A 22,929-nucleotide genomic window follows, 5' to 3' on the forward strand; every position below is an offset into this window, starting at 1 on the left:
AACCCATTTGATTCTCAAAATCTAAGAATTTTAATTGTATTCTTTCTTGAGGTGAGAAAACAAGATCAGAGATTGGCTTTTCCAACACCTCATTAATTGGGGACTCGGTGACTCCAACTTAAGTTAAGATGCTTTCCTTACCTGCACTTTACCATCTAAAACTAAGCTCTCAAAGTGCCTAATGCATTGTTTTACAAGTAATAATGACCCAATAAATCTGTTTCAATTTCAGCTTTGTTAATCCCCAAATTTTAATCCAAGACAGCAGGCCTAAACCTTAAGTGTGCTAAATTTTTAGTAATACCACATAAGCTTTGAAAAAAACCCCAGAAATTAACTGACGAGTTCTGGGGATATTTAGAAAAAAAACACACACACACACCACTGAAGCCACAAATTTTGATTTTTCTTTGTCTTACATGCCACACTAATAAGATAGAAGGTAGTCCTGGATAATAAAAGTATTTACACATTGAATACAAATAAATACAAAATTACCGAAAACTTAGTTATCCACTGATTCATTTTGTATTCCCACTATTCATCTTCTGTTTCATTTTTCTTTGCCTTTTGTAAATCCTTTTCTTTCTTGCTTTCAAATCAACTTTTGGCTCTGGTTTTACCCACTGTATTTCTATTGGCTTTTCCTCAGCTGGTATAACAAAAACATCTGCAGTGGGATCGTGTGGAAGAACAGTCTTTGGTTCCTTCTTTTTCATTTTCTGTGCATCTTTCACCTGTTGCTTCTCTTTGTATTTTGCAGCTGTGATGGATCTTATGACACGCCGATGCTAAAAAACAAAAAAATATCATCAGATACTTTCAAACTAAAAATAAACATTATATACGGTGAAGACATTCACTTGTGAATCGTATTTTCCCCTTCACTCATGTCATTAAAAAAAGTAGTAATCTGCAAGGCTGTATGCAGCAAAAAACAAATTAAGTTTCATGGTTTAACAGAAATCACTTGACAGAATTACTTTGGCCAGAGTTCCCTGGGCACTGAGAAACCACTAAACAACAAAAATAGCTTACCATGTTTGGGGACTGGTAGTGAGGATTTTCATATAGAGTTGGTCCTCCAAAACTTCCCTGGAAAATCTTTATCAGATTTAAGACGAAACGAGGTCCTATTTCTACAAGAGCTGCATCTTCTTCTATGATCTTTAATACAAAGGAAATATTTCATTTTGGTTTGGATATACTGTTCCTAAAAGTTACCCTGGCTCTAACCTCATTACAAATATGCCTAAAAGAAGTGAAAGCCAATTAAGGTGGAAGTGAAAACTTGGCCAAATTATCAGTATTTTCTGAAATATATTACTAGGTGCTGGTATTTGTCATGGGAAAATATTTACATTTTTTTCAGCGTGTTCTTTTAAAATTGAGTAATTTCAATTTGGTCTTTACCTGGCTTCTCACAATGCATGTATTCTTGAAAAACTGTGGTTAAATGAATGTTTAAAATTGCGACCACTATAACAAAATGTATTAAAGCACCCTATGGGGGAACCCTTTTAAAATTTAAGCCAACCCCTAAATTGTATTTATACATCTAATTCAAATTAGATTAAGAGGTATATAAAAGGATACATGTCCAAATTTATTTTTGAATGGCTGCTGATTGTCAAATTAAGAGGCAACTTCTGAGCTACAAATACTAACAATGTTGGTTCAGGTATGTCTGTCCTCAGAGGTTAAGGGGATATGTTTAACTTACACTGCAAGGTATCCAATAGAACAACAATGCAGAAAACAGCCTAGGTTTTTACTTTTTTTTTTTTTTTTTTTTTTAGGGGTACCCGGGTGGCTCAGTTGGTTAAACATCCAACATCAGCTCAGGATCTCATGGCTCATGAGTTGGAGCCCCCACGTTGAGCATTCTGCTGACAGCTCAGAGCCTGGAGCCTGCTTGGGATTCTGTGTCTCTGTCTTTCTATGTGTCTCTATGTGATAAATAAACATTTAAGAAAACTTAAAAATTAATGAAAATAAAAACAAAATTATTTTTGAGAAAGAGAGCACGGGAGCAGGCAGGGCAGAGACGGTCTGAAACAGGCTCTGTGCTGATAACAGCAAGCCCAATGTGGGGCTCAAACTCATGATCCATGAGATCATGACCTGAACCAAAGTCGGATGCATAACTGACTGAGCCAACCAGATAACTGGTTTTTAATGTTTTTTATATTTTGAGAGAAAGAGTAAGCAGGCGGAGGGTCAGAGAGAAGGGTGGGGAGACAGGATCCGAAGTGGGCTCTGTGCTGACAGGCTGACAGCAGTGAGCTGGATGCAGGGTTCAAACTGGGAAATCATGACCTGAGCCGAAGTCGGACCCTCAACTGACTGAATGACCCAGGTGTCCAAAAAACAGCCTAGGTTACTTTCAATGCTGTCTGAAGTGGTCTTGCTGTTCTTTCTACCTCTCCACTTTTCTGCAGACTTACCATCCTGCCAAACTGCTGCTTCAAGACTTCCAGAGTCACCTCTCCTAAAACACTGTATGATTCATCTTATAGTTCTCATTGAATGAATTCGACAGGGATCATGTTTTTCGAAGTCTTAACACCCTCTACCCCCAGATTCCAACCTCTGGAGAGAAACTTTTATTTTACTGAATATATAGTTGCTTGTTAGAAAAACCTTACTCCATAACAACTGATAGCCGTGTAGAGAAGTATGAGACAGTAGTTAATTGCTACAAGTCTGTGGGAGCAAAAAGCTATTTAAAACAAAACGAATTAGGGGTGCCTGGGTGGCTCAGTCGGTTAGGCATCCGACTTCAGCTCAGGTCACAATCACGCAGTCCATGGGTTCGAGCCCCGCATTGGGCTCTGGGCTGATGGCTCAGAGCCCAGAGCCTGCTTCCGATTCTGTGTCTCCCTCTCTCTCTGCCCCTCCCCCGTTCATGCTGTGTCTCTCTTAGTCTCAAAAATAAATAAACGTTAAAAAAAATAAATAAATAAAACAAAATGAATTATTATTTACATTTTCACAAACATTATATATCCTACTTCATTTCAAAGTGTAACTAAAAATTAATTAAAGCTAACCTGAAAGTTCCGAAACCATATCCTATTATCCAAAATGGTGAAAGTAAACACATGGTCCACAAATGGCTGGCTTTTGGGATGATACCGTGGTGTACTAAAGATCTAGTAAAAATAAAAATAAATGATATGTCAGTTTCTTATTCTGTCTCATTCCATGTATGTTTTAGATAGCTAAATTAACAAAAAGTCCAAAGGAGACACTCATTTATATTACTAAAAATACTTTCTAGAAAAGATAGTTACCTGAATTAAGAGTTCTTTTAACAGAGCATAATGCGGTAATTCATCAAAAGCCTATTAAAAAAATAAAGTGAACATATTATTTGACAACAGTGTTTTGTTTAAAATTGTGGATTTTTAAAAAATTTTAACTCAATTACACAACTATATCCACTAAAAAACAACCTTGCAGAGTAAGAAAATTAGACCTCATACACTAAATGAGATACTTACAGGGTCAAAAGACAAAAGGGGCCGAGAACCTTTCAAACAGTTTCCAGTCATCTTTAGTTCAGCTAGGGTATGAACTAGAAAAATTATAACAAATAAAAACAGTTATAAGTTTAGCACAATTATTCCAAAAGAGCATTTTCAATTCTGTCATTAAAAAAAATCTTAAATGGAGTCAACTTACTATTTTGAACGAGGAATTTAGCAGATGGTCCATGAGGTGAATTTGAAAGCCTGAAAAATATGGAGACTTTTCAACTAATTAGAATTTAGAATGTAGTAAATTCTTACTACCTCATGGTTTAAAAAACACCGTAACATGCTTGTAATATCCACACATTTAATTTTCTTTAAAAGTTTTTACTTTCATGAAATCAAATGAGTTTGCTTCATCCCCTGGCCCAGTCTTTTTCTATAAAAGACTGAAAGAGATATATAACCTAAGAGATGCAAATAATCCATTTACAAGAACAGTTCCACCAAAATCTTACTTAATACATACTCTTACCACATATAGAGATCCTGTTTTTTCTTAGCTTCAAAATAGATACATTTATTGCAGTTTTTCATTTCACAAACCTAAACAAAGTATAGAAAAATGAAATAGACAATAAAAATGAGAACCAAAGCAATTCAATGCAATTAATATCTAGACTCCTCCAAAAAACTTAAGCAGCTTAATAGGCTACAAAGGTCTAAATCTAGGTAAATTCACCAAAACATCCATTTAAAGTTCCTCTTAGGTATTCTGCCTGAAGCAAACTAGATACTCTGGCCTCTTCTCTGCTTACTGGCAACCTCTTCTTCCGACCATACTCCCAGGTACAGCCTACAAAAAGTAAAAAAAAAAAAAAAAAAAAAAAAGATGCCCTAGGGATAAAGCACACTACAATCAGCCTCACTGATCTTAGGAAAATATGGTCCTTAAAGAACCAAATACATCCTTTCTGAGGGCTATTTTTATTATTATTTTTTTACTTGAGAGAGAGAGAAAGAGTGCATGTGTGGGGGAGAGGGGCATAGGGAGAGAGAGAGTGAGAATCTTAAGCATGCTCCAGCTCGGCACAGAACCTGATGTGGGGCTCGATCTCACAACCCTGGGATCGTGACCTGAGCCGAAATCCAGAGTCAGACACTGAGCCACCCAGGGACCCCTATGATGGTTATTCTAATTTTTTTAAATGTTTATTTATTTTTGAGAGAGAAACAGAGTGAGAGCGGGGTAGGGGCAGAGAGAAAGAGGAGACACAGGCTCCAGGCTCTGTACTGTCAGCACAGAGCCCGAAGTGGGGCTCGAACTCAAACCGTGAGATCATGACCTAAGCTGCATTTGGGACGTTTAACCAACTGAGCCACCCAGGCGCCCCTAGTTATTTTTATTTTTAACTCTTCAGCATTTTGATTTGAAGCTCAAGAAATTTAAGATTTTTTTTCCTCGTCTGTACTCAGTTTTGCAAAGTCACTAAGGGACTAGTGAAAGGGAAAAACAGAGAAAACCTATTTCAAGTTGAATTAAACTTCAACATCCTGAAGGTTTATATTACTGTAATATTCATAAATCAATATATATTCATCAACTCTCAACTACTTGAGACTTTTAACCTAACAACTTAAAGTGATAGGTCCAATGCTTTTGTTTCTTATTGGTCTTAGAACAATAACACTAAGTTGGTTGTTTTCTAGTCAAGCCTCAGTTACTGGAAACTCATACCCTGTTTTTTTTCCACCTATCTTCACTTGGAATTATACTTGTTCATGAACTGAATCCCCCATTAGAATGTGAGCCCCAATGGACACAGAGGTGTTGTTTTGTTAAACAGTTTCCACAGCACTAGAATAATGCACTAGGATATATAGCAGAGGTTCAAATATCTGTGCTAAATAAGCCTTTCTAATAGGAAAAGAAAATTATCTGAAAACACTTCTAAATTTTAAAAAATTTGCTTAAAAATTTAAGCTCAGTATCTTCAACAATACTTGGAAAAGTAACCTATTACTAACTTATAGTATCTTAAGAGCAAATACCACGTGTTTCACTTTTAATACTGGCAAAATACTTTTTTAAAATGTGTGGTTTTAAAAATAATTAATGAATTTTTAATTTACTTTGTACATGTTGACAGTTTTTTTTTTTTTTTTTTTCCAACGTTTATTTATTTTGGGACAGAGAGAGACAAAGCACGAACGGGGGAGGGGCAGAGAGAGAGGGAGACACAGAATCGGAAACAGGCTCCAGGCTCTGAGCCATCAGCCCAGAGCCTGACGCGGGGCTCGAACTCACGGACCGCGAGATCGTGACCTGGCTGAAGTCGGACGCTTAACCGACTGCGCCACCCAGGCGCCCCCTTGACAGTTTTTTTTAACAAGCACTTACTGTGAATTTAGCACTGTACTGTACATGATAAGAAAAAAAAGGATAAGATAAAATCCTTGTCCTCCAGAAATTTCAGTATGTTTGGTGAGATAAGACAAATATATGAATGATTAAGAAATATATATAGTGAAGCACTAAACTGTGAGATATAGACAGTGAGTATACAAAAATTTGTAAGGCAGATTATTGAAGAGTTAATAAAATTTGAGTATCTTTTACAAAACAATTTAAAAGTCACTGAGTAACAGATTTATTCTTTAAATGAACTATCTTTAGTGTTCCAAACTATTGTTCCCAGTGTTCCTAGAATATTTTACTTGATTTACTATCTAAAATTACCTCATTAATCACAAATAACTTGTCTTTACGATCCATTTTCGTATCTAAAAAAGAAAAAATAAGATTTCAAAGTTAATTAAAACAAATCGCATTCTTTCTAAAAAAGTACTGTTTTTACAATCGTCAGTTTAAGAGATTTTATTAATTAAAAAAAAAATTTTTTAATGGTTTTATTTTTGAGAGAGAGAGACAGTTGTGAGCGGGGGAGGCACAGAGAGAGAGGGAAAAACTGAATCTGAAGCAGGCTCCAGACTCCAAGCTGTCAGTACAGAGCCCAACGTGGGGCTCGAACTCACAAACCATGAGATCATAACCTGAGCCAAAGTTGGATGCTTAACCAACTGAGCCACCCAGGCTCCCCAGACTTCATTAATTTTCAAAATTATTAGACCTAAAAACACATGACCATTTAAAAAATGTTCACTTTTTATAAAAAATGACTGATTAAAGATAGTCCTCAAGGGGTGCCCGGGTGGTCCAGTCGGTTAAGTGTCCGACTTTGGCTCAGGTCATGATCTCACTGTTTGTGGGTTCGAGCCCCGCGTTGGGCTCTGTGCTGTCAACTTGGAGCCTGGAGCCTGCTTCGGATTCTGTGTCTCCTTCTGTCTCTGCCTCTCCCCAACTTGTGCTCTGTCTCTCTCTCTCAAAAATAAGTAAATGTAAAAAAAAAAATAAATAAATAAAATAAAATAAAATAAAATAAAATAAAGATAGTCCTCAAGAATCATAAACTATGACCTAAGCAGTGTTTCTCGTCAACTTTACATATTCTTTAAGTCCCTTTCAAATAAGGAAACATTCTCACAAAGACTATGTTCTAGGATTGCAGTTTAAGGAACATTCACTGAAGAAACTAAAATCTGAACTGAAGAAAATTTCTTTCGGTCTTGAATCACAGTTGTCAAAGGAGATGGATTGAAAAACAAGTTTTAGATCATCACAGAAAAAAATATATAAATCAATCTCTTATTAGTTTTAGAGATACAAAGATGTAAACAGCAGTAATAGCTGTTCTCAGTTTGAGAAACAGTTGTCGAAGGAACAAAGCTATCACCTAGAATTAGAGCCAAAAGCTCCCTCCGACACAGACACAAGAGCAGCTGTATGGTGGTACTGCCACACCTTTGTTTTTACATTTATTTTTGAGAGAGAGAGAGAGCACAAGTCGGGGAGGGGGCAGAGAGACAGGGAGACGCAGAATCCGAAGCAGGCTCCAGGCTCTGAGCAAGCGGTCAGCACAGAGCCCGACGTGGGGCTCGAACTCACAAACGGTGAGATCATGACCTGAGCCGAAGTCGGACGCTTAACCGACTGAGCCACCCAGGCACCCTGGTACTGCCACACTTCTAAGCTTAAAACTTCACTTGACTGCAGGATACATCATTGCCAAAAAGAGTATCTTGGCATTTAGAAGTAGGCTGAGCCCCAAATTAAAGGTGCTTCAAATCCTACTCCAGTCCATTAACTTTTTAATAAGGACAGTTGGTTTTTTTTTTTAAGTTTATTTATTTTGAGAGAGAGAGAGAAAGAGTGGGCAGGGGTGGCGCAGAGAAAGATAGGGGGAGAGAGAGAATTGCAAGCAGGCTCCGCTGTCAGCGCAGAGTTGGACATGGGACTCGATCCAACAGCCAAAACCAAGAGTCAGATTGTTGGCTTAAGAGAGTTGGCTTAACCAACTGGGCCACCCAGGAATCCCAAGAACAGTTAGAAAAAAATGCAGATAGCAATACATGGCAGTCCTGAATTATTTAGAAGGACAAACCAGCTTGTAACCTCTGAGAGCATTATAATGAAGGATCCTCGAAAAATGTTTTGATAATTAATAGCAGGATATCTAAGAAAGTGAAGGGAATGTTTAACGAATTTTGCAAAGAATTTCTAACAAAATGTTAATTGGAAAAATCCTGTTATTGAAAAGATGAACTTCTGAGGCGACGTAGTTCTTTACCTGATAAAGCTGAACAAATGACAAGGTTGAACAATGATTGAAGATAAAAATACATAAACATATAAGAACTTTTAAAATGTAGGATATAAAGGCACCTGCTTTAGAATGAGGCATCAACATTCTCAAGTCTTGCATTAAATGTCTTGTTCTGAAATTTATTCCTCTAGAAGAAAAGATAAGAATCCGTTCCTTATTTTTCCATTTGCCCTAAAGAAAAAGAAAATGTGAAGATTTTTAAATCTCACACTGAACGTACCTTGTTTGTTTTTTCAAAGATAGTTTTAAAAGTATCCAGTTTTTAAGTACTCTACTATCCTCTAATGTATCCATACTACAAGCTTAATTCTGCCTCTCTCCCGTGTGTAATTCAGACAGATGTTTCACTAGAGAATCTTTCCACTGCTGAAAGCAGAATGAACTCTAGTCAATATTTCTTTCACAAGAGAACTTTAGTATTAACTTAATATTTACTAGGTTCCTACCAGGAGTCAGGCACTGTTCTTATGTGAGAAGACAGTCAACAAGCAAGCAAATCAGTAAAGACATGGAGGCAAGAACAGCATGAAATCCTTAGGGAACCACAACATATCTGTCATATAAGACAGAAGTGGCAAAGCATCATGGCATCATGTGATGAGGCAAAAAAAAAAAAAAGGAAACTTAAAAGTCCCTGTTTTATCTAACAGACAAAATTTAGATCCTCTATCTAAAGAAGCAAGCTAAAGGTAGCTCTTGGTTCTAATAAAATAATACAGCCAATGGAAAAGTTAACTCCTAAAAAAACAACAAAAAAAAGTTATATATGGCAAGTAGAGAGACACAATAACGTTCATAAAAAGCTTCCAGGTAGCAGACCGAACAATCCTGACAATCTCTCAGTGGTATTCACCGACCACGGCTGCCTCCCAGAAATGCTTTCTCTGACTTTCTTCATTTTTGGTTTTTCTTCTTCCATCTCTCCAATTCCTCCTCCTGACTCTAAAGATTCCTAGCCCTCTTTTTATTTTTGTTCTCTCCAGGACAGAGTTCTCATAATCATTCCATAGCTTCAATCGTCAAATCTATGGAAAGGTAAGGAACTCTCCCCACTCCTAATAATCCAAGTATATGACTTAATACCTCAAGTTCAACTCTAGGAATACTAAACCTTAAATACAGTAAATTTCTTGTTTATTTTTCTGATGATGCCACCATCATTTCCATCCCCCAAGCTTTAGATTATCCATTTGCCCTATTATCCTATATCATAAGCACTTCTAAATGCTGTCAATTTTTCCTTGCAACAACTCTTAATCCCTTCCCTTTCACAGTACCCTCATTCAGATCCTTATCATCTTTTTTTTTTTTTTCTGAGTTTAACACTTTTATTACAAAGACATCCCTTAGGTTACAGAGAATTAACGTAGAAGTATTGAAAAACACACCAAAAATGTGTGTATTGTAAGCAGAGCCACTACTGTGCGACCTTAAGCAGATTGCTTCAGTGTCCTGAGCGTCATATTCTCAACAGATCCTTGTCACCTTAAATCGCCTAAATGCTAGCCTTTCCAGACAGGGGTTTCTCCAATTGATACGGGGGAACTATAGCAACAGCTTAATCTTTTTAAAGCACTGGTTTGATCACATCCTTAACCTCCCTGGATGTTCTAATCAAACTCCAAAATGACATCGCTATAACACTAGATTATAAAATATATTTTTTACCTCACTATGCCCCAAATCAACCCTACCTTTCAGTTAATTTGGCTTTTTTTTTTTATTTTCAGCATTTTCCCTCCATTTCACTGCCTTTGATCATTCATTTTTGAATACTGAATATTGAAATTGTGCCTTCACTTTGAGATCCAGCTCAAGGGCTAAATCCTTCACGACCTCGCTGTTCTAGAGTAAAAGCAACCTCTATCTTAAGCACTTCCATACAATTTTTCTATTATGGCTCAGATCATAGATAACTACCATATTTCTTTCCAACTGAAGGAGAGAGAGCATTAACATTTACTGAAAATCTTCTAGAAGTCCATCTTATTCTTCACGAAAAGTAAAACACATTTTCTTCCTCTTAATTTACAGATGAGAAAAGAGCTCAAAATGAAGCCATGAGTTAACTGCAGGGCTAGAATTTAAATTCGTTTTTTATCCCTCAAAGCTAACTCCTTTCCTAGTGCTTGCCACCACCGTATGTGGTCATTTATCACCTACTACCTGCTAGAGTACTAAGCTAAGGGTTAGGAAAGTAGACACAATCAAAACAGGAATAAATCAAAGACCACCTTTGTCCCCACAGTATTCGATCTAGCTTAAGGAATGGAAGTTAGGCCCGACAACTTGTGTTCACCGTCTTCTGAACACAAACCATGGACTTACATGAATTAATTTCTCTCTAAACTCCCAACACTTCAGAAAGGAGTCACATTCTAATTTAGCAATCCCAAAGCTAACATATTAGCTTCGTGCACGCCTGACATATTACGAATTTGAATGCAAAGAAAAATTCATTGTATCCAGTCTAGTTTTCATCATCCCTTAAAAGTTAAAGACTTGATCACAGAAGTCAAAGTCAATATCCCAAGGACATGAACTCTTCAAAGGACCGCATAACAAGCTTCAGGATCTCCGACTGACAGTAACTAACGCAGAATGAGGGAATCCTAACCACTGGAATAAATATACTCAAAAGCGAGAAATAACTTTAAGGAAAAGTAATACCACCCGCAAGGGGGGAAATGGAGTTACTAGAAGAGAACACTGAGGCTGAGTACCCCGTAAGTCGCCTCCTAAGAACGGGTAAGTGTTCCGAAGGCCACCCACTTCCCCAGCCGGCCGCCTCCCGGAGGGCGGCCATGTGCATGAGAGCTAGCTGTAAGCGCGGTGCCCTGTCCGACTGGGAGGTGAGCTGAGACCGAGCTCGCCTCACAGACAGGCAACTCCAAAATCAGCAGGGCTCTCGTCAGGTAGACAGCCCCAGGGACGGCGCGCAGAGCCGCAGCTGCAGGTGCAGCCAGGAGGCAAGCTTCCTCTACCTTGCAAACGGGGCCTGGAATACGGTCTCTCTCCTCTTCCTTCGTCTCTTCTGCCACGTCGCGCAGCTTAGCTGGCTGCTTGGCATCTTTCTCGTTCCTTTTTGGTTTTTTCGCCTGAACAGCCAAGCCTCCACGCCGCTTCCTCTTGGTCGCCGCCATCTTGCCCGATCTCCTTCGGTCTCGGCTTTCCTTCCGGCTCCGCCGCTCGCTCCCCTTTCCGATCTCTATGATACCGTGCGATCGGCTCTGCAGTCCCCCGGCTCTATGGTACCTCTTTCCGGTTTCTCGTAACGCACTCGCGCCTCTCTAGGCCACCTCTAGCTCTGTGGTGACGGTGGCCGTAGTGGCTGTCTGGTCTGAAAAGAGTGGCGGGAGCCGCTCTACTCCCTCCACACCTACTCGGGAAGCGCGGCTCGCTTCCCCCTGGCTGCGAAGGGCTGTCGGACGCCCGGACCCCGCCACAAAGGTAAGGTTTCCGCGCCTCGGGGGCGGGAGGATCTTCCGAGAAACTGGGGCCCGCCCCCATCGACTTTTCTGTTAGGGGCAAGGTTGGGGGCGCCGGACAGCTCAAACCCGACTCTGCGGGGACACGCAGCCCCAGCTTGGCGTGGCGAAACTGGCCTCAAGTAGAACTACCGTGGTAGTTGCCTGTTGCCTCTGTTCACAACTTTTCCTGTGTTACTGGCCCCTTACTAAAGACGAGGAAACCGTAGCGTAGAGACAGGTGTAATTTCCCCCAGAGTTACACAGAGGTGGGTCCAGTCCCTGTCCGGCCGAGTTTAATACCCAGGCCTCTTCCACCTCGCCTCAGCGCAGGTTGACTTCGCGAGCCTTGCGGGCATTCATCCGGAGTTTTATTGTCGAATCTCATCAGGTGTTTCGCGATCCGCAGCAGCAGGTGTCGGCACCGGGAACGTCCCTTGGGGCCAGATGTGCAGTGGACATGCCCCTCCTAACTCCACAGATCCAAGATGAGAATGATTACAGCTTAGTGGCCAGCCTTGACAACGTTAGGAATCTCTCCACTGTCTTGAAGGCTATTCATTTCCGAGAACACGCTACCTGTTTCGCTACTAAAAATGGAATCAAGGTTACAGTGGAAAATGCAAAGTGTGTGCAAGCAAATGCTTTTATTCAGGTATGCAAACAGGTATCTTTAAGCCTATGACATACGATATAATTCACCCAGTTTAATGCATACCACAGGGCTTAACAGACATCATTTAAGTTAGAGAACAGTGTATTTGAATTCTTTCTCCTGGCAAATTCTCTTCTTGTTTTATAGAGATAATGGTTAGTAATAATAATGTCTAAGTTTTACTAAGCTAAACTATGGGGCAGGCACTATTCTGAGTGTTTTAGATACTTAACTCATTTAATACAGTAGTCCTATCAGGTAGGTTCTGTTATTATTCCCATTTTATGTGTGTGGAAACTGAGGCACAGTTTAAGTGATTTGCCAACAGTTCCAGAGTTGGCAAGTCGCTGAGCTGAGTTGAGCTGAAAGCCCAGACATTTGTTTCCAGAGTATATGCTCTTGGCCACTATTTCGCTTTTCCCTTTTATTGGTAATAATAAAATGTTTATTCTTACAAAGTAATATTTTTGTGGTTCAGATAGCATTTCAGAATTAATCCAGCGTTTTTTGAACACCTAAATGCACAGTGTGATGTCAGGTATAGGGGGATAGATGTGTTTTCTGTCCTCAAAAGAAGTTGAAAACTAGTATCACTTACGCATTATCAAATGTTTGGCTATTTTCCAAATGACTTTAGCCCTATTGATGGGCATAACAATGAGACAAGGGGGTCATGTGGATGATAGTTTAGATCCAAGAAACTAGATAAAGGACCCTTCATAAAGTTTTGCATGGTACCGAAATCACTGTTACACCATTAACTACTGAGTAGTAGTATTCTAAAGGATAATAGTTGAAAAAGCTTAAGTGTTTTTCTTGGTAATCAGAAATTTTGATGGAATTAGCATAATATTATTTTTAAAACATAAAGTGAACTATGGAACCTTCTGAGTTTTCATTAATACATATGCATTTTCATATTTCCTTTTTTTCACAGGCTGGAATATTTCAAGAGTTTATAGTTCAGGAAGAGTCTGTTACTTTTCGAATAAATTTAACTGTCCTTTTAGACTGTTTATCTATATTTGGATCAAGTCCTATGCCAGGTGAACCATTTTATCATTATAATGACACAAAAGCATTATACAGAATAATCAGAAAATACAAGAAAAATCATTAGAATAGAAGTAATAAATATATCTTAGAAATTGCAAATTCATTTTTTATTGGTCACAGTCACGGATTCTAACTTTTCTAGCAATATTAATAGTAAGTGTGCTATGGGTCTTTACATATTTGCAAAAATATTTACACTAATTTTTTTTTAATTTACAAAGTTTTGGGGATTTTAAATTTGAACTGGCCAAGAGGAGACTGAATATGTCTTAATTATCTTTATTTAACATTGTGAAAACATGTGAAACATGTATTGCTTCTTTTCCCTAACTTGTTCAGAATTCGCACAGTGTAGTGGCAGGGAAAACCAGTGCTCCTGACTTCCTAATTTACTCTGTTCAAAATTTGTTTGATCTTATTTCCTTAAGCCCTGTTCATAAATTGTCTATTTCCTGAAATGTTTTCGTTTAAAAATATTTATATATTTTATTGTTGTTAGGAATAGCAAATTCAGTTGCTATGGATATAAGACTATAAGGAAATATCAGAAGAATGATTTTCTTTCATAGGAAAGGAATCTGGAGATAATCTAGGGAAAATTAGGTTGTGGTTCTCTAGAAAATGTATTTTAATTTTATACCAACAATTCTATCATTGCTAATTATCCATTTTCCTAATGCAGCACTCCCCAGCTGGTTTCTCATAAAAGCATCTGCTAACCCTCTTCTGTACTGTGGCTCTCCATCCAGTAAGGGAAGGGAGCCTAAGATGTCCAGTCGTATTCCTCCTCTGCTCTAGTGGTTTGCAGTGTTAAAACCCACACCACCATTAACCACCCTGTCTTTTTTTCCCGATTTGATCTTAAAATTTGTGGAAGTGTACATAATATCTCCCAATAGAATACACTGACACAACGAATACACTGACATTATACTACAGGCAGTACCAAAGCAGTCCACTGCTGCGTGCGCACGTTGAACCTTTAAGAAATAGCATAGCTTATTTGGCAATAAGTCTATTACTTGCAGTATTGGTCCATGTAGATTCTCCATCCTGAAATCGTAGAGCTATAAAATCAGTAAGCTGTTTCTGAGGTGTTTTTGGCAAGCTGGAAAACCATTTCAAAGAGTTACATTATATTTTGTTCTGGTTCCCCATTTTGTTACAGTTATTTTTCGAACTGTCTACACATAACTGTCATCAGTTATCCAAGATATGATCCTTTCTTCTAAAGAAATACATATGTGCTAAAAATTGGGCAGAATAAAATAATCTTCAGGAGTTTCATGCATCATTTAAAGAGAAGCTGAACCTGTACTATAAAGCTAAGCTCAAACTTTGATTTATTTCCATTGCAGGGACTTTAACTGCACTGCGGATGTGTTACCAAGGTTATGGTTACCCTTTGATGCTCTTTCTGGAAGAAGGAGGGGTGATGACAGTCTGTAAAATCAATACTCAGGAGCCTGAGGAGACTCTGGATTTTGATTTCTGCAGCACCAATGTTATTAATAAAATTATTCTGCAGTCAGAGGGGCTCCGTGAAGCATTTTCCGAATTGGATATGACGAGTGAGGTCCTACAGATCACCATGTCTCCCAACAAGCCTTATTTCAGGTGCTTGAACACAGCACAATTATAGCTCATGTGGTCTGCTCCGTCTCCCTACTTACACATTTACTTAGGATGCAGAACTTTTATTATCCAGGTTCCTAGAATTTTCAGATCTTTAGAGAGCTTTTACTCTTATTTTTACAGATCAGGAAACTTAAAGGTCCAGGAAGATGAATTCAGTACTTAAAGCTTCATAGTGTTGGTTTGTAGATCAGTAGCCCAGTCTCCTACTTCATAAACTAATGGTCTTTTCATTGTACTGTTGTAGGTCAAGTTACATCATGAGGAAAATTTGGGCTTAAACTTTTGGAAAAGGTGTTTGTATCATTTAGATCTGTTTTTCTTTCCTTTCGAGTTAGTACAGGATGCAAAAGGAAGCAGATGTTTTCTATACATGGTTCATTCACTGACTATCAGTCATCTACTGTGTGCATATTCCCCTGTTTAAGCAGTTTGGAAAGGAACAGCTTAAAGTCAAGTCGAAGAGAAGATATGTGAAACAGCATAGAAGGAACAGAATTGCATGCCATTTAAGTACCAAAATAATGCACAGATTCTTAACAGAACATGAGTTCTTAGGGATGATTGGTCGAGGTAAGCTTCCTAAGGAAGGGCAATTTTCAGCAGGAATATAGTATCAGAAACTCTCAAATTGCTCCTGATATTTTGAACCAACAAATTATGAAGTTTTCAGAATTAAAATAAATTTGGAGAGAAGATTTAAATATTTCTTCTCTTTTGAAATACATAAGAATATTAAAGAGTAAAGGAGCTAAATACATACAGAATGAGACGTATAAGATGTTCTTTTTACATCTACTCTAGAAGAACTGAAGGCCCTTATCATGACATTAGGCAGTTAAAAATTTGGCTCAAGATTGGTTAAAATGTTAACCAAAATGGAAATCAGTGAAACCCTAAGCAGTGACATGAATTAAAATTCTGGGCACTTTTACAGTATATTTCAGAGGACCACCATTTAAATGATGTCTCAGCATAGTAACTGGATGGATCATGGTGTCATCATTCATCTCTGGTATGGGAAATAACTTGGTGGGGGGGACTTGGAGTTGAAATTTCTTTCTGGATTTGTTAAATTTGAGGCACCTATGATACTAGGGAGTAGTTGGACATAGGAAGTTCAGGAGATCGGTCTAGACTAGAAATTTAGATTTGGGAGTCAGCCTCATGGCTGGGTATGGACGAGATGCCTCAGAGAAGGAGGTTACATCAGAGGAGCGACAAGACGGAACCTGGGGAAGACCAGCACGTAGGTCTTCTGTCACTGTGCTCACGTAGCACTTACCGATGTGTTAACCCCATAGCAAGTGATCAGTAGATTCTTGCAGATTAAATAAACGTATAAACATTTACAAATTGTCTACACACAAACTGCTGATACCACCAAGCAAGAAAAGCCATGAAACAGCCCAAAGTGCAGCCTAAGAAACAAAACAGGGGAGCCGTAATTTCTGGCTGTGGCAGTAGAGAGGGAACAGGACCCCGACTTGCAGATGAGGTAGATCAGGGCCTTCCATCACTCTTCAACTCTCTTGTCCTTTTATATTATTTCTTTTTTAATGTTTATTCATTTTGAGAGAGAGAGAGAGTGGGGGGGGGGCAGAGACAGAGAGAGAGCGAAAATCCCAAGCAGGTGTGCTGTCAGCACAGAGCCTGACTCGGGGCTCTATCTCACGAACCATGAGATCATGACCTGAACCGAAATCAAGATGCTTAACCGACTGAGCCACCTAGGTGCCCCTATTTCTGATGTAAGGATGTGGAAAAGTGAGTATCAGAGTAGAATTAAGGCAATGAAATTGAGGCAAACACCCCTGGATTCCTTTTGTGATTGATATTTTCCAAAGCTGTTTATTAGTTGTTAGTTCCCCCCTACTCCCACCTCATCCTGGAGGAATCTTTATTACTGTTAAGTGTTTACAATGTATTGTCAGCATTTGTTTACATATCTGTTTCACTCTGCGGATTAGCTTTTCAAGGAAGTGTCTTTATTGGGATCCTAATGTGGCTTATTGTTGGACCAGTGAATAAATGAGTTGCTCTTTTTGTGTTTTTTTTTTTTTTTTTACTGTAGGTTATCTACTTTTGGGAATGCAGGAAGCTCCCACCTTGATTATCCCAAAGATTCTGATTTGATGGAATCATTTCAATGTAATCAGACCCAGGTCAACAGGTCAGTTCTTAATGTATTAATCAGGAAGGTGAGGTTTAATATCATGTATCTATTAAATAAATGTTAAAACTTTCAGTTTGTTGCTACATGTGTAACATTCTAAAGCTATAAATGGTAGGGTGCTAGAGGATTTGGGGTTGTGAGAGTGGATGACATTTTTAAAATGAAAAATATTAGCAAATTGGACAAGTATTTGATTTTATTCTTACATTTACTGCTTGTTAGTTCTGGGATCATTTTTGTCCTTCACTTGGAGTTAGGAGCACTGCTTTAAGTGTGTCGAAATAACAACAGCTTTTTATTTACCCCTCTACAGATACAAGATTTCTTTACTGAAACCCTCTACAAAGGCATTAGTCCTATCTTGTAAGGTGTCTATTCGAACAGATAACCGAGGATTCCTCTCATTACAGTATATGATTAGGAATGAAGATGGACAGATATGTTTTGTGGAATATTACTGCTGCCCTGACGAAGAGGTTCCTGAATCAGAGTCTTAAGTATGGCATTCGCTGTGATAGCTGTCTTGACATTCATGATCGGTCACATTCTCGTTCTGGGTATAGTACTCTCCAGAATACTGGGTTTTCTGAAGGGAAGAAGCATGGAGGAGATAGGAACAAGGTCCATGTACCCTAATAGTTGCTGTGTATTTTGTAAGTAAATGTTTTCATGTAGTCATAGATTAACCAGTACTGGACTGGACTGTGGTTCTGTCTTTTGAACTCATGGGACTCATTTTGAGCCAAGATGAACAACTTATTTAAGTAGGACATGTCAAGAGTCTAAAAATGTAAAGTTTGGTGATTCTGTACCTGAAATGTTCTTTTATTTACTTACCGTTAGAAAAAGCAGCAGCATCTGGGCACTGATGATTAGTTTGACTTCCGGACTGTGTCTTAACGCGGTGGTCCTCAGAGTATGGTGCCTGGACCGAGAGCATCAGCAGTACCTGGAGACTTGTCAGAGATGCTGGAGGGTGGCCAGCCGTCTGTAGCTTCAGTCATTTCCCCCAGGAAATTAGATGCATGTTCCAGTTTGAGAACCACTATTTTGAAGGATACGTTTATTTTTTTGCATTTATAGCATTCAATTGCATTGAAGCGAATGCTGTTACATGTGATTTCTTCCCAAATGTTCAGAAGTTTACGCTTTGCCAAACAAGTGTGAGTAATTGTATGATTTACCTTTAAAGTATACATTTTAAAGACATCTATGAACAAGATATAAAAGTCTCCAGAGTTACAGAATTTCTTCTCGCTCTCGGAAGTGTTCAGTGCAAGAAGTACTGTAGTGAGTACTTAGATGCCTTCTATTTGCTCGTACGCGACTCTCAACCAAACCAAGTGTAGAAAACCAGTTATCAAGTGACTTTGCACTTTCTTGGGGGGTCCTTTTCAATTAATTTTTATGGCATGTAAATATTTAATGAAATACAATACTAAAATTACCTGGCTTGTTTTGTAACAGAGAAATATAAAACCAAAATAAAGGTCCGTACGTGTGGTAACAGCTCTGTGTGGGGCAGCACTGTTGGCCTTTGTGGGTATGATAGTTCTTCATAGGAAAAAACATCCCACTGCAGGATTCATTTAGCCTCCCTGGCCTCGGGCCCCACTAGTGCCAGTCATTGTGACCCGTGATTCTCCCCTCCCCACCCCAATAAAAATGTCCCATGTTATTGATGGCTAAGAACCATTGAATAATATTCATCAAAAGGGTATATTTGGAATGCCTACCTTAAAATAGGCCACTTGGCATTAGAGGAAATTGGTTTGGAGAGCAATTCAGCAAGAACTTCAGGGAAATGATCCCCCAGAACAGCTGTGGGCACTGTTCCCAGGCACAGGGGCGATTCTGGTGTGTAGCCCAGAGTGACTACCTAATAACTACGAAGCCCCCCAGTAATCTCAGCATGCTAGCTGGTACAAAAAGTGGAGTTTTGTAAAGTATAGTATATGTTCAAGAAGTAAATGAATGAATCTACATCAAGAACAGAACAAATCTAAACCATAATTATGAAAATAATCAGTCAGCATTTCAAGGACTATAATTTTCCTTTATTTTTTAAAAACAATTTTAAGTGTATTGATTTCTTTTGAAAGTGAGAGAGCAAGTAGGGGAGGGGCAGAGAGAGAGAGAGAGAGAGAACCCCAGGCAGACTTTGCACTGTTGGGGCTCAAACTCAACATCCATGAGATCATGACCTGAGCCAAAGTCAGACACTTGCCCACCAGAGCCACCCAGGAGCCCCCTATAATTTTCCTTTAAAATAGGGCAGTTACTTTTGGTTTTTGTTCACTGGTACGTCCTGTACCTAGAACGGTGCCTATTCAATAAATATTTGTTAGGTGAAAGAACCTCCATTTCAGATTATCTTTTAGCATTTTATTAATTACTATTTAATTTCAGTTACTTAGCTCTGAGTTGATCTTGATCTGAAGTATTTTTTAAAAGTTGAACCTGTGAAGAAATTAAAATGTATATTGGTTCAGTAGGGAAAGATGGACATTTTTGCACATTTAAGATCGTCATTTTAGCTGCACACATCTTTAACTATTTAGAGTTCGTAAGCTAATGAGTGTAATTCTTTATACATCACCCACCAAGGTACTGATTTAATATAGAATTTCCTATTTAGTGGTTTCTCTTTGACCTCAGAATTTACTTTGTACAAGTTCCCTTGAAATTCCAGCAGGGGGAGTGCTTCCTCAGGCAGACTGGGACACTTTGGTGACTACAAATTCATTTCATGTGTCACACACAGAAAAAATATAATCTTATTTTGAAGGCCTTTAGTTTTTCCTTTTTGCGGTTTATCTCATTTTATTTTCATTGTGCTTACTAAGGGAATGTGTAGTTTTTTTCTCCATTTTTAATGTTTTTCCCCCGTTTGATGATACCGTGCTTCCACCTGCAATTGATGAAACGATTCAAAATAAAAACGATTTTTTGAATTCTGTTTTTCTAATAAAGTTAAGTCTTATAACACAACCACTTTCGTAAGAAGCCACAGAGTTTCTATGGTGCATCAAGTAGTCCTAGTAAGAATTGGTTACAGTCGCGGAAAGGGCAGCATGTGGCATTCTTCACAGTTCAGGGTGGGGAATTTTTCAGAACAGGGTGCTCCCTTCTTCCCTTACCTTCTTCACACTGACTTCCCCTTGGCCCCACCTGAAACAAAAACTACAGCGTCCTGAGAAATTGGGGAAATTGTATAACATTTTTTCTTTTCCTAATTGTGTCCTCGGTAGTGTTTTCAGGCACAAGTCAGGTTACAGGCACCCCCGAGGCCGCCAGCAGCTCCAACCTGGACTTCCCACGCCAGGAGTGGACAGAGATGCCATAATAGACAGTTGTTCCCAGTGCTTCTGCTGTGCTGTCCATGTCTCAGTCACCGCCGGAGACTGCGGTAATTAGTAATATTTGAAGTAGGTTTTATTTTTGAAATTAATACTTTGTTGATCAATATAAATGAATATAATAGTAGTGGCTCTCATTGGTAAAACTAGAGGTATTCAGGACATGTGACATGACTAAATTACTAAAGAGTATTTCCCCACCTTTGCATGAAAAGGACATAAGAGTCTAGTGAGGCTTGTGACCTGGACATTTAGACTTGGGGCCTGAGGCTTGACCCCTAAATGGTCTGGCTTCCTGCCACCTTGTCCAAGGATTTCTGGCTTCTTGTTGATAACTAAATTAGGACAGCCTCACTTCTGGAGTATTGTCAAGTCGGCCTCAAGCCGACCTTTCGTGGGAAGTGGTGGGTGAACCACCAAAACAGAAGTAGGGCTTCACTGATCTTAGGGAGCAGTTTGCATGGGCATTTGCATGCTTGCTGATAAATGTTTATTAAAGTCTATATGTGGGGCAGTATGATCTAGGCTTGATTTTTTTCTTCTTTTTCTAATTTGGTAGAGATTGTAGGGAAATAGCTAACCCTCATCCACCTCAAAGATTTTAGTTCCTGTTAGCTAATTTAAAAAGAATCTGAAAGTTGTGAATGACCTTGTTGACTCAGGTCTGCTAGGAACATCAAGTGTTTGGGGTAGATTATCCAAATTGCTGGTTCCCACTGAATGAATTCAGAAAGTAGCTTAGTTCTCATCTACAGTTTTCCAAGAGAGAATGTAACTTTACATTAGGTTTTACTGTGTCGAACATTTCCAAGGTGGTTTCTTAAACTCAAGGATTTCACAGAATACCAAAATTTTAAAACTTTTGGAACCAACGTAAGTAACAACTTACTATTTTCTCAGATATGAGGATGTTAAAACCATAGCTACCATTCATTATCACCACCATTTCATTAAACATTTTAACATCAAAATCTCAGAAAATGGACTATTAGTAACCTTACGCTGACAATAAACACTGGATATATTTAAATATTTAAAACTAATTTCAGATGCAATGTCAAGATCACACCGTAACATTTTATTTTACAATGTTAACACTTTATGCTATTGTCTTATTGATACAGGTTTGTCAGTCTGGAGATCTTAAGACTTTGGGGTCTCCCAAAATAGTAACATTTTTAAAACTTTTAGTGCCACACAAAATAGAGTCCAAACGGCCACTTCTGTCTGGTACTTTGGTTTTTATCACAGTCATTGTCGAAAATCCATTTTCGTCCGGATATGTGAAAATGGAAGCAACTCTTCTGAGGCTGCTTTAGTCAGTGCAGAATATTCTGGGTAAGGACAGCAGGCCCATCTCCAGACAGGGCTAAAATTAGCAACGACAGACCGGTGACCAGTTGATAAGCACTGCAGAAAAGGTCAGTGAGATATAGCTGCCTTCAGGCAGGCCTGCAACCTGAGACCTTGGTCCTGAGAGCTGAGCTGAAAACATTCAGAACACAGCCGCCAGGAGGAAGCCTTCCAGTCTACAGACCAGGCACTGACTCGCCACTCACCACCATACCTTGGCTACTGGTTGATCATTAGGTTTTACAGACTGAGCAAATGACTGAAATAAAAAAATAATTTTTTGCATGAAGAACCAAAATGTAGTCCCCTAAGCACTAAGTGATATGGAGATGTTAGAAGACGCTTGGATCCCTAAAGACACAGTCTTTGAACTGCATTAAATCAGCTCAGGTAACAGAAACGATGAAGAGAGAAGTAAGTTTTTTATTTTGTAAAACTCACACGAATCCGATTTTTCTTTTCTCCCTGAATATGTGAAGAAGACAGTAAGGAATATTTGAGATTTGAGATTGCTGTTTTCTTTTCCTAGATACACATTTGTTCAGGAGGTAAGGACTTTTTTTTTTTTTTTTTTTTTTAAACAAACCTGGTTAAGATTCCTTCCACAAAACAAGCCTTTTTAAATCCAGTTTGGGGTTGGGGGCAGCATAATGGGGTGGAAAGTAATCATCTGTGACTCAGGAAGTCAGCTTTATAATCACCCAGCTGACCTTGAACAAATCCATCTCTCTTGTCCCTAGTTTCTTCATTTATAAGAATCAAATCCCTCTCTGACTCTAATATGGCATGAGACCAGGGCAAATGTTTTCAGGAGATCAAACGTTTCTTCACAAGGCAGTTTTAGTGACCTGAAACAAGTTACGACTAAAAGTATTTCCAAACAGTATATTAAAATGGTCACTAATAAACTACTTAGGTGTTGCAGAATCTTCTTTAAAAACCAGAACTGAAAAAAATGAAATATAAGTTATAAAAAGGGAAATACAAAAGGTATTAGAGTCCCTAGTCATTAAGAAACTAAAAGCATG

The 22,929-nt window shown here is 38.7% G+C and overlaps 3 protein-coding genes across 12 annotated transcripts in view; 1 reads left to right on the forward strand and 2 right to left on the reverse strand.

The window, feature by feature from the left end:
• Positions 1-385: 385 nt before the first annotated feature.
• On the reverse strand, positions 386-11,343 carry BRIX1 (biogenesis of ribosomes BRX1). Its single transcript, XM_045440548.1, has 10 exons — positions 11,185-11,343; positions 8,260-8,371; positions 6,217-6,260; positions 4,012-4,082; positions 3,688-3,737; positions 3,507-3,580; positions 3,297-3,347; positions 3,054-3,155; positions 1,039-1,167; positions 386-791 (listed from the first exon to the last, which is right to left on the reverse strand). Exons 1-10 carry the CDS (start codon positions 11,341-11,343, stop codon positions 522-524), a joined length of 1,062 nt encoding a protein of 353 aa, XP_045296504.1. The 3' UTR covers positions 386-521.
• A 196-nt stretch (positions 11,344-11,539) lies between these two features.
• On the forward strand, positions 11,540-20,180 carry RAD1 (RAD1 checkpoint DNA exonuclease). 5 transcript variants are annotated; one of them, XM_045440571.1, is made up of 6 exons: positions 11,540-11,650; positions 12,001-12,322; positions 13,260-13,368; positions 14,737-14,995; positions 17,088-17,186; positions 17,503-20,180. In XM_045440571.1, exons 2-6 carry the CDS (start codon positions 12,128-12,130, stop codon positions 17,684-17,686), a joined length of 846 nt encoding a protein of 281 aa, XP_045296527.1. In that variant the 5' UTR covers positions 11,540-11,650; positions 12,001-12,127; the 3' UTR covers positions 17,687-20,180. The 5 variants fall into 5 exon arrangements, with proteins under 5 accessions (XP_045296527.1, XP_045296537.1, XP_045296546.1 ...); XM_045440581.1 differs by having other exon boundaries at positions 12,077-12,322; XM_045440590.1 differs by having other exon boundaries at positions 11,541-11,650; positions 11,996-12,322.
• The window catches only part of TTC23L (tetratricopeptide repeat domain 23 like), a 67,238-nt gene continuing 63,868 nt past the window's right edge, over positions 19,560-22,929 (reverse strand). For 5 of the 6 annotated variants that reach the window (XR_006702193.1, XR_006702211.1, XR_006702213.1 and 2 more), the window contains one exon: positions 19,560-19,649. The gene's annotated coding sequence lies outside the window, so the exon portion shown is untranslated. Of the gene's footprint in view, positions 19,650-21,605; positions 22,848-22,929 lie in introns of those variants that run through there. The other variant, XR_006702195.1, reaches the window with a different exon arrangement.

The sequence above is a fragment of the Leopardus geoffroyi genome, chromosome A1, assembly GCF_018350155.1.
Source record: "Leopardus geoffroyi isolate Oge1 chromosome A1, O.geoffroyi_Oge1_pat1.0, whole genome shotgun sequence".
Taxonomy (NCBI): domain Eukaryota; kingdom Metazoa; phylum Chordata; class Mammalia; order Carnivora; family Felidae; genus Leopardus; species Leopardus geoffroyi.

Excerpts from the sequence above, each read along its gene's own strand:
- BRIX1 (XM_045440548.1), bottom strand. The coding sequence starts at position 11,343 with ATGGCGGCGACCAAGAGGAAGCGGCGTGGAGGCTTGGCTGTTCAGGCG. Across the intron at positions 4,083-6,216 it reads AGTTATTTGTGATTAATGAG|GTTTGTGAAATGAAAAACTG; the intron begins GTAATTTTAGAT and ends TACTTTGTTTAG. Across the intron at positions 3,738-4,011 it reads AAACAGGATCTCTATATGTG|GCTTTCAAATTCACCTCATG; the intron begins GTAAGAGTATGT and ends CATATTTTTCAG.
- RAD1 (XM_045440571.1), top strand. The coding sequence starts at position 12,128 with ATGCCCCTCCTAACTCCACAGATCCAAGATGAGAATGATTACAGCTTA. Across the intron at positions 12,323-13,259 it reads AAGCAAATGCTTTTATTCAG|GCTGGAATATTTCAAGAGTT; the intron begins GTATGCAAACAG and ends TTTTTTTCACAG. Across the intron at positions 14,996-17,087 it reads CCCAACAAGCCTTATTTCAG|GTTATCTACTTTTGGGAATG; the intron begins GTGCTTGAACAC and ends TTTTTACTGTAG.